The sequence below is a fragment of the Eucalyptus grandis genome, chromosome 10 (assembly GCF_016545825.1).
Source record: "Eucalyptus grandis isolate ANBG69807.140 chromosome 10, ASM1654582v1, whole genome shotgun sequence".
NCBI classification, from domain to species: Eukaryota; Viridiplantae; Streptophyta; class Magnoliopsida; order Myrtales; family Myrtaceae; genus Eucalyptus; species Eucalyptus grandis.
The window spans coordinates 17,500,245-17,511,569 of record NC_052621.1 but is presented as its reverse complement, the minus strand read 5'-3'; the positions used below and the strand labels follow the sequence as shown (position 1 = coordinate 17,511,569).

At 39.3% G+C, this 11,325-nt stretch overlaps 1 protein-coding gene across 1 annotated transcript; it reads left to right on the top strand.

Annotated features, from left to right (window-relative positions):
* The first annotated feature begins 1,864 nt into the window (after nucleotides 1–1,864).
* LOC120289218 (pentatricopeptide repeat-containing protein At3g02490, mitochondrial-like) lies at nucleotides 1,865–4,200 on the top strand. The gene has a single exon (XM_039303932.1). It carries the CDS (start codon nucleotides 1,995–1,997, stop codon nucleotides 3,972–3,974), a length of 1,980 nt encoding a protein of 659 aa, XP_039159866.1. The 5' UTR covers nucleotides 1,865–1,994; the 3' UTR covers nucleotides 3,975–4,200.
* The last annotated feature ends 7,125 nt before the right edge of the window (nucleotides 4,201–11,325 follow it).

The window sequence follows — 11,325 nt, the reverse complement described above, 5'->3', positions numbered from 1 at the left end:
ACAAGGGAGACCGTGAAGTGCATACTCCCCATCAGAGACCGATGCAGGGGCCTGGCGTGGCGTCTCTATCAACTCGTCACGATTCGCTACACAAGTCAGCAAGTCAAGGCTGATATGTATCCGGTTCCTAGAGCATAACATTTGTTATGCTTTGTTGGCTGCAAACTTGCTCAGCGAGTCGTTTATTCAGTTGCCTAGTAAGTTGCAGCATAGGAAGACATAGTCAAACCTTGGAAGACTACATCAATTACTCTGCTACTTTGCATCACATATATATACACCAATTCTCACTGAGAAGAAGAAAAGATTTTGGAATAAACTTAGAATGGCATCTTTCACATTTTTGGCAATTTTCTCCATGTCAAATCAAGTATATCACTTGAATGTTAATGCATAATGAGTTCTCCTTTAGGCTCTGCTCAAGGCTACTTGCATGGCGAGTCTGGATCATCACCTTTGTTTAAGCAAATCGAGTTCAGCAACTTGTCAATATCCTCAGTACAGTTGGAAATCGATTGATTGATCATTCCGTTGCTTCAACTCGTGAAGCATTTGAAGCAAAGTTCGCTTATGATCAAGAGGAAAGAACTTCTCATCTAACCTCAGCTTCTTTTCAGCCCGAGTAGAGACCTTAAAATTCCCCTTCTCTCCCTACCCCTCTGGTATCGTTGCCACCAGATTAGAGCATGGTGTTTCCAGTTTGGAGCAATGAACTGGACTTTCCTTGCATTAGGGAGATGTTTCTAATCAAAGAAAGCTTCAAAGTAAGCCTATCACATTGCTCTTCTGCACTTAGCTTACCTTTGAAATCTAACACATTGACTTGAACGGAGCGATTGCTGCTTTCAAAAGCTCTTGCTAGTCGATCAACTGACATTTGGTTGAGTGGGTACGGCTGGTTCCTGGACAGAACTTGAATAAGAGGAGTCCGCATCACCACCAAAGTCATCTTCGAAAATCATTTCCCGGCTTTAAGAAGTTTAAGAAGTTCAAGGATCCCGGAATGCCTGAGGAGCCTTCGAAGGGCCTCAGATTGATTGGCACAGCTCAAATCCTTCTTGCTGCACGTCAGTGTTGTTTGCGTTTGCCTTTGCCACGAATCACTTTGATGACAACAAAAGGTTGTGCAACGACAACAACCTTTGCTTCAACATGAAACATGATGCAGCCGGGTGGAGCTTACAATAAGGGATTGATCAATAATTTCACATCTCGATGCAACCTAATGGTTTTGGAAACACCATTCTTGCAAACGAATCTACCTATAAAGAACAAGTTAGCAATATGAGATCCATCGGAAGATTTCAAGATTTCCTACTAGGAAGGAAGTTTACCATTTAGGAGAAGCAATCCATGATTAAATTGATAAAATTGAAAAATCTATGACTAAATTAGTTAAAATGTAATATATTTAAGACTTTTTGGTCAATATTTCCTTTATTCCCTATCAAAAATTTTAAAAATAAATAAATTTCCAATCACTTGTCAATACTAGTGCAAATCATAATAGTAAAAGACAAAAGTTTTGTTTCACGAAGAATAAATGATGTGAAAAATATTTTCTAGTAAAATGATTGCTTCGATTGCTAACTAAAATGAATAACCAAAAGTATTTTCATTGTTTACGAAAACATTTAAACATAAACACCACAACTTTTAGTGACTAACTATTTCAAGCGAATAGATTATTTTCAGAAAACTATAATTTAAACTATCCATTTTTTTGGCAAAATAAAATGGAATGTTGAATTATTGAAGTCAAGTCTACAATTGTTTGGTCCTCCTTTGCAGGCATCGTGATTCGAACTCCCAATCTCCTCCATTCCACGGTTTTAACTGGTCAGTGTTTAGTCCCCGCTAGAACCCTAAACCAAGTCCCCTCCTTCTCATCGTCGTCGAGCTAGCCCCACCCGACTATCCACCGCTCCTCCTCCTCCTTCTCCTCCATTTCTTCAAGAACCCTCGCAGCAATCACATCCCGAAATCACGCAGACATGAGACATTCATGGCGTTCGCTTCTCCTCCGAACCCACCTCCGTTCAAGATCGAACCTCCCAAGCCACTCTCCGCACCCTTCCTCCCTCTCCAACCCGAATCCCCACTCGGTCCGCCGCTTCGCCTCGCTTCTCCGCGCCGACCCTCTTCGTAGCTCGCCCTCGGGACCTCCGTTTGATGCCCAAGTCGCGAGCTTGGCGCGACCCAGTTACCCCTTCGTAGCCAGGCCCTTCTCGTCGGAGCCGGCCGTCGAAGTGGAGGACTCGGATCACACGGTCGTCGCCGATGCTTTCGCTAAATGCGAGAACCCGGAGGATGCGGCGAAGGAGCTGGAGTCGAACAATGTCGCCGTGAGCCATGACTTGGTCCTGAAGGTCTTGGAGAGTCTCTCTGCTAGTCCGAGCGCTGCTGGTAGGTTTTTCGATTGGGTTTCGGAGAGGCATAGTGAGAATTTGAGCTCAAAATCGTATAATTTGATGCTGGGTATATTGGGTGTGAACGGGTTTATTTCTGAATTCTGGGGTTTGTATGAGACTCTGAAGAAACGGGGTTATGGCGTGTCGGGGCGCGTTAGAGATCAAGTGTTGGAGACGTTTGAGAAAGAGGGGAGAGAGAGCGATGCGGAGAAGCTGAGAGGTATTTTCGCATCTGGATCGATTAATAAATCTGTTGAGAAGAATCCCTCTAGGATTTTTAGGATAGTGAAGAATGAGGTTTGGAGTGAAGATGTCGAGAAGAAGCTGCGGGAGTTAGATGTCGAGTTTTCAACTGATGTGGTTAAGATGGTACTGGAAAATCTTGCTACTGAGCCCATGAAAGCGTTGATATTTTTCCGGTGGGTCAAAGAAAGTGGTTTATTTAATCACAATAAGCAGACGTATAATGCCATGGCAATTGTCTTAGGGAGGGAAGATTGTATCGATAGATTTTGGAAGCTGGTTGATGAAATGAAGGTTGCCGGGTATGAAATGGAAATGGAGACTTATGTCAAGGTATCGAATCGGTTTTGTAAGAGGAAGATGATCAAGGACGCAGTCTATTTATATGAGTTTGCCATGGGTGGTGTCAATAAGCCTTCAGTGCAGGAATGTACATTCCTATTGAAGAAAATAGCTGTTAGCAAGGACTTTGACGTGGGTCTCTTTTCTAGAGTTGTGAAGGTCTATACAGAGAAAGGGAATGCGCTGACAGACACCATGCTTTATACAGTTTTCAAGTCTTTAACCAGTGTTGGAAGATTAGCGGAGTCTGACAAGGTTTTGAAAGTAATGCAGGAGTGTGGGTTCTTACCTGGTGCCAATCTCCAGAGCAAAATCGCATTCCAGCTTAGTAGTGCTGGTAAAAAGGATGAGGCGTGTAAATTTATGGATGCACTAGAATCATCTGGGCTTCCTTCTGATTTCAAAACCACTGCATCACTAATAGAAGGGCATTGTGTTTCGGGAGATCTTGAAAAGGCTTCTGATTATTTTCATGAGATGGTTGAGAAGGAAGCAGGTTCTTCTGCTAGTCGCGCTCTTGATTCACTGGTTAATGCATATTGTGATAAGAACAGAGCACTTGATGCTTGCCGAATTTTGAAAGATTGTGCATCGAACAATGAGTTGAAGCCTTGGCATACGACATACAAACTTTTGATAAAGAAATTGCTGGCTCAAGGAGGATTTGAAGAAGCATTGACACTTTTGAGTTTGATGAAGGAACATGGATACCCGCCTTTCCTTGATCCTTTTATTCAGCACATATCAAAGAAAGGAACCAAAGACGATGCTCTTGCTTTTCTAAAGGCAATGACCTCGAAAAAATTCCCATCTATAACTGTGTTTCTCCAAATGTTTGAAGCCTTCTTCAAGGTTAGGAGGCATAATGAAGCACAAGAGCTTCTTTCTAAGTGCCCGAGACATATACGGAACCATGCAGATGTTTTGGATCTCTTTTGTTCAAAGTCTAAGGGCACTCTTGCCACTGTGGCTGCATAAGCCTTAGTAAAAATCCTGTTGTGCTATCTGAGGATTAGGTAGAATATCTTGTTTCAAGAATTTTGGTTCGACAAAAACAGTTTTCGTTGGATATGTTCACTATTTCATGTCATCAGAGTGGCAAGCATCTCAATATTCTTGCAAATAAAGCCCCAGGTGTAAGTCTGTTCTTTACTTGCATTTATTTGGTTCACTATATAGCATCATTTCAAAGTTTTTGGTGATATGATTATATTGATGATTGACCTTGATATTTGCTTTACACTTGCAACTTGGAAAATGGATGCTGTCACTGCTTACTTTTTCCGTTTATCACATGTGCTTGATGTAGTTGTGGTGCATTCATCAAACCCCCCCCCTTTTGCGATGTAAGCAATAACTTTGGAATGCAGATCAAATTTGCTATATCAAAAACACACGAACCTTGCTGCAACGAACACCACAGGCAAGATGACATCAAGCCCAGTTATTGCAAATTTGAAGCTGAGCAGGGTTCCTTGCACCAGTGCAAATCAATGTACTATTAACTATTGAGGCTATGCAAGACGTCACGCTGGGCTGTAGAGAAAACTGCCCTACTGGAGACAATAAAAGCTAAATCATGCAACTTTTTATTCCTGGGAAGCCACTAGGGATATACGGTAGCACACCAGGCGGTTTTAGACCACAGAAGTAACTAAAAGCTACACTTTCTTAACTACTCCACATTCTGCAAACAAATGATCTCGTCTCAAGAGTGATCACCACAGGGCACACACACCTATCAACAGAGATACTCCATGTCCAAGGCCTACCCAGAATTTAATCTATTTTAAATAGCCAACCAACAGATGAATTTGTGTTTTCTACTATTAGGAGTAAACCAGACAGGTTTATGCCATGGAACTTTACTACGGCCCCAGTTCGCAACGCACTCCATGCACTATGAATTGGGATTGTTTCTCGAAGGTGTAGCAATTTAAAGCACCTTATCGGAGAGCCTTGGATTAGGGAAGACAGAGTTACACAAGGCAGACTGAATAAGGACCAAATCCTCTCATCTTGCAGCAGGCCAAGACCATATGCCATTTTATTCTACATGAATAAGTCTCAACAAAAGAGGAAGTCCGAGCCATATACAATTCTAGGAGAGAATTCTTCCAACAAGATGACCGATGGATGCCGAGGATCCAACCAAAGGAAGGTCTTCCCACCATCTCCAACGGCACCCTTAATAGAGCGCTTCAATTCTTGTTGTAATTCGAGCAGTTTCTCCCAAGTGTAAGGCGAAGTAGCTGAAGGCTTAATACTCGCAAAAGCTATTATGCTAGATTAAATATGATTCACCCGAGCAATCCACAAGGTGTCAGATTCATTCAAAAACATCCAGATGAGCTTAATTCGGCAGCCTTGCTCCTCTGAAAAATTTGTTTAAGCCCCAAACCACCCTCCTTAGTTCTCTCATCAGCTCTGTCCACAAGAAGGAGCTGCAGCACCTCTCCAATCTCCATGGCTTTGATAACTTCCTTTGGCAAAACAAAAAGTTGCACCAGTAAGAGACAATACTATAAAGAACAGAGGTTATAAACTGAAATATACCAGCAAATTAGAGCCTTTGAGCACTCCAGCCTTTCACTCTACTTACAATCTTTTAGGTCCAAGTTCTACAATTCTTTTCAGTGAGTCTACCTGAAACTTATGGAATACCCAAGTACCTCACAGTCACAGGTGAAGCCTCAACTTTAAAGCCACTAATATGGGCCACTCCTCCGGGGAATCACTTGAAATACCAGAAGTATAAAGCTGTGTCTTGGTTAAGTCTAAGTTCAAACATCTTATATAAATTTCTAAACATATTCACCAGGAAAATAATCCTCCAACGCACAATTTATAGCCACTGAGAAGTAAGGAGAAGTGACACAAGCCTTGGTCCAGTCTGTGAACTTCTCAGGAGAACTCGTGACCTCATGAGCCAGCAGCACATCTTCCACAATTTTCCTCCTCCACAGAAGCACTCCGATTCAAGCTAACAAAGCTAGACAACACCACTCTTATTACTACCAAGAAGTTTAGTGATACAAAAATTAATCCTCTATTATGACACTCTTAATTACATTTTTCTCTCTTTTCCAAAAAAAAAAAATGTTCTTTCTTTCCATAATACATTGAGATTGTCTTCATTTTCAATTGACGTGTTAGCAATATAGTCCGTGTAATTATGTCAATTGCAGAATTGATGTTAGAGTACTTAACTGTGTGAACCAGATTAAAGACCGGTGTAGAAACTAATTGCCAAACATGAATCCGTCACATCACTTCGTAAATCAATTTTATTTAATATGTCTATTATTATTCTAGTAGGAAGAGCAACTAGCACTAAAATTTGTTCATCAACCAAGAACTTAATGTATAAAGTTTAAAATCTCAAAACTAACGTTTAAATAGCAGTGCATGAATAATCCTGATATAGAGTAAATCTACTTGATCCTAAATGTTAAATGATGTGGTTTGTGTGAGACTCACATGATTTAGAGACTCGGATCACATGATTTCAAATGAGGAGCGTGCAAGAATTTTTCGACTTTTTGTGCACATTGACTCTGTGAGATAATGTGTTGAAAGGAATGAAAAAAATTATTAGGAGCACTGCTAGCAGCGATGCCCACCTTTTTTCGAAGAAAGGGAATCGGTTGAAAGCAGGCTCAAGGGCGTGAGTTTCTGACATGATTGGGTGTTTCATTGATATGTCCATTTGAACTGCACGGGCGGGGACCGGTGAAGGCGTCATTCGTTGTTTTTGAAGCCAAGTGAGCGTGCTTTCGTTGTTGAGGTTTCAGACTGTTGTCTCCCTGCTCGTCTGGAACAGAGATCTGTTCCGGATGGAAAAAAGAAACAAATTGTTTCAATGGATATTTTCTTTTCACTTCTTTTTCTTAAACAGATTAGAGTATTTGGATTACTCGACAAATCCCAATCGGATTCGAGAACCTTAGAGCTGTCCCCCAGTCCTATTGCCATCAAAAGATCACGTCATGCTTCCATAGACGTAGTATGGTGCTGAGTTCTAACCAACTCGACAAATCTAGGTTCAATTCTCCTTCATTTTCGACTTTAATGTAGTTACTCTTTCATTTCTGATGTCCTCGAATGTATGCTTGTTGTGAGGCCTAACTTGTACTTTGTATCGAGCTGGGAGCTGGGAGACAAAGGAGAGAATGGAAGCAAAAGAATCACACAGTAGACTTGGTTCTAGCCGTACTATGTCTTCGATGATAGACTGAAGATGCCTTCGATTGAACACACACGAACAAGCACGTGAGCCACTCGAATGGATATAGCTTAATTGCTATCTAATGTCTTCTGGTTTATGCATCAGGAACTTTAGAAAAGTTCTCAATTAATGGATAGTTACAACATATTCAAGAAAATTATCCAAATTTTTTTAAACTTATTGCATTTTTACCAATTTAATTTTAAATCTTTTAATTGTACCAATTGAGTCTTAAATATTTTCACCTTTTACTAATTAAAAGGTCAACCCCGGATCGACCCTGACCTGGCCCAACTCGCCGGCCCCGGTCCTGTTCCTAGGGAGATTGGCCTGGCCCTTGGCTCCGAATTCCTAGACCAAAACCGCAGAGGCTGGTTCTGGGCCCCGAGAGTTCCTGTCGGTCCAACCCGAACCAACTCGACTATATTTATATAGAAAAACATTAAAATAAACGGTGTTAACAACATTAAACAGCTCTTTAGTGAGGAGTTCAAGTAATTTTATATTGTTCTTTAATAACTTATGTTTTTAATATCTTTACTACGGCGTCAATAGTCATAATTTATTAAAGAGAAAATGCTTTTTGTGATGAGTCCTCACGGATTCAAAAAGGCACTTTATGGCATTCTCCTCTAGTGTTTGTTCTCTTCTATCTTATTTGTCCTCTTAGTCTTCAATTTTCCAAAATCGAAAGAAACAATTTCTCCGCCGCCACTCGACACTCGCCCGCTCACTTTAGGTCACTCATGCCACTCTCCGCTCGATGCTCGCTGGCTTATTACTCCTCATTCGACATTCAATGCTCATTCCATTCTACGCTTACCCCACTTGACCCTCATCGCTTACCTTTCTTAGCTGACCTCGCTCATCATCAAACCCATTGGGTCGATACGATCCCCAATTGCCATTTCAAGGAGTGCAAAAAATGAAACAAAAAATTATTGGTTGTTTTTGGATTGACCTTGAAATCGGATTGAACCCATTGAATCAGTCCCTTTCTCAATCGCTTTTTTAAGGAGTACAAAAATGAAATAAAAATTATCAAGCACATGGCTGACTGGAACCGGACCGAACCCATTAAGTCGGTCCCCCATCAGCCCTGCTCAATAGCTGCGCTGTCCCAAAAATTGGGATCAAAGACTGCAAGTGGCTGTCCTGGGGTTAGGGGTGGACCGGCCCAACCCGACCATGCTCACCCTTAGCCGATATGAATCCAAAGAAAAGAAAAGAAAAGAAAACATTAAAAATTCAAAATATATTAACATATTATAAAAATCTGCGTTAGTGCTAGCCATCCCATGCTATGCCATGCAAGACATCCGGCATCCAAGTTAGTGATTCCTGGTCAAAGCTAACTGATAAACTCAATTGACAAATTGTAAAAATGTTTGAACTAATTTGGCAAAAGTGTAATAAGTTTAGGATTTTTTGAATAAATTTCTAGGTATAGTTATAGGCTTAAACTAGAGACCCCAATTACCTTATTTCATGTAAAACTAAGTAATAGGCCAATCGAGTCTTAATTTTTTTTTTGTAATTGTGCTAATTTAATTCATCCGGCCAAATTTGGCTAAGGGTATTGACTAGCATAATTCGCTTAATTGGAGCTAACATAGATAATTTTAATAATATATTGAATGTTTTTTTAAATTTTTTATTTTATTTTTCATCTTTTATTTTATTTTTTCCTTTTTTTTCCTCTTCCTTCCTCCTTTAGCCGGTCGTCTCCGCCTGATGATTGCCCGAGGTGAGGGCTTAGTCCAATGATCTTGTCGGTCGATGGCTAGGCTAGCTCTAGCGATGGCTGGGGTAGGTGAGCTTGCCCTCGCATTTAGTGAGGGTCGGCAAGATTGACTCCCAACCACCGGTGAGGGCTCACCTCGCCACTAGCCTAAGTGAGGTCATCGATTGAGCCATCGACTTAGTCCACTGGACGGGGCCGAGGAAGAAGGAAGATGGAAAAAAATAGATAAAGAGAAGGAAAAGAAAAAAAAAAAAGAAAAATATTAAATATTATTAAAAATTATTCACGTCAACGCCGATCATCACGTCAAGACGGGTTATGCCATGTTAGTACGGCAGCCAAATTTGGCCGGATGATTGAATTTGTATAATTGTGAAAAGTTTACTACCCAATCTGGCCCAAAAAAGTTTATGACTAAATTGATACAATTGCAATAGGTTGACTTTTTGGATAATTTCCCCCAAATTTTATGAGCGACTTCTTCAAGATTGAGCTTGACCGTTTATCATCATAAGCTCAATATCAGCCTCTCGACGTTAGAGTTTTAGAACTTGACTCTTGCGGCACTTGTAATAGATGGGCCCAACAAAGCCCAAACCAATCTCTTCAATAGCCAACTCAGCCCACCTTCATTTTCCTTCACAGATGATACACGTGAAGTCAAGGCAGCGGACAAAAGAGAAAAGTGAGCTCGTTCGTGAGTAGGAAACGACAAAACGAGGAAAAGTGAGGGAAACTTTTGTGTGTACACGTTTCAGACTACCCGACAAGCTAAATCAACTACCTTTAGTAACATCCGGTAAGTACGAACTCGGTGTCCATCTAATCAGAGTAACTTTTGAAGTTAAGTCATAAATTTGATGTTATGTGAATTTTGAACTATGGAATTCCATTTAAGAGTTGTTTTTTTTTGGTAAGAACCATTTAAGAGTTGTTAAGCTGCAAATTATGTGAAAAATGATAGTTTGCTAGGAGTCATGAATTTGACAAAAATCGATCATGAAATATAGTTTAATTAAAATGGATTTTTAAAGTCTCGTGTATGAGTAAGAAAAAAAGAAGTCTCGTGTGTGAGTTACACATAACGGATAAAGATGAATGTTTGCTATGAACGAATTTTTTTGTTAGTGCATAAGACTCAATTGATCTATGAGCAAGCATAATTTAATTGAGTTGTTTGTTAGAGTAATGTTTTACTTGAATTTTAATAATGTTTTTCGATAAATTGATAGATATACAAGTTTGTTGGTTTGCGTAACCTTTATAAATTAGTTTTCGGCTTTCCTAGATAAGTAGTGCCATTTTTTCTTTGAGTTTGTAAACTTATATTTTGAAAGCGATATATATTAGATATATTATGAATTATGGAATGGCATTATTGTTGCATAAAAGTCTTGATCGAACAATTATTACTTTTAGTAATTATGAATAGTTTGAGAAATGTTTTAGGAAATGTATTGTGAGAGGTTTTCTTTTATGTATATACTTTATGAATCTAGTTTATGAAGTGAATTCTCCTGTGATTTGAGATATGCTTGCACAAAAAATGTTCTAACTAATGAATTGAGCCAAAGGAAAGATTATATATTTTTTGTTTATGAAAGGATTTTTGTTTATATATTGAATTGTGAAAAGTTGTATGATTTGGTTATTGAACCTCAGTCTCGTGATGCATTTTGGTTTTAATTGTGGGTTATTGGAAAATGAGGTTTGTGGATTATGTTCATGTAACTATAATTAAAACTCGGGAGAGGCAAGTATCCATGCAGTTAGTAGGATGTCCTTTAAATTGAACCGTTAGCCGATGTAGGTGGAGACATAGCCAAGAAAGGATCGTCTTCGCCACGGTGCTAAGTGTGACCATTTTTAGATATTTAGCATTAGATTAGTCAAATGTAATGAACCATTAGCATTTAATTTAATAGATATCGATTAATAAAATGAACTATTGATGGTTGCTTTGATATTGTTAAGTTGATAGTGTTGATTAATTTGATATGTAAAAAGTTTTGTTGAAAAGAGAGATAATCCACTTTTGATAATTTACGTATATTGTATATTGAATTTGGCATTGATAAGTTAGGATATTGTTTTATAAAAATGCATAGCAAATATTCAATTTGGTTAGAAGAGATGTACTATTCACTTGGCTTTAGTTGCTTATTTCATTTTTCTTACTTTCTTTCAAGTTTTTCAACTAGCTGTGAGTAGGACTAAAGTGTTTAGCTATCAACAAAATTGGATTGTAGGATTTCTAGGTATGAGTTATTTATGTGTGAGATGAACTTGTAAGTCTAGTTGTTGGATAGAGATGTATATATATATTTTTCATGGATTACAGAAATTTTGATCCTAAT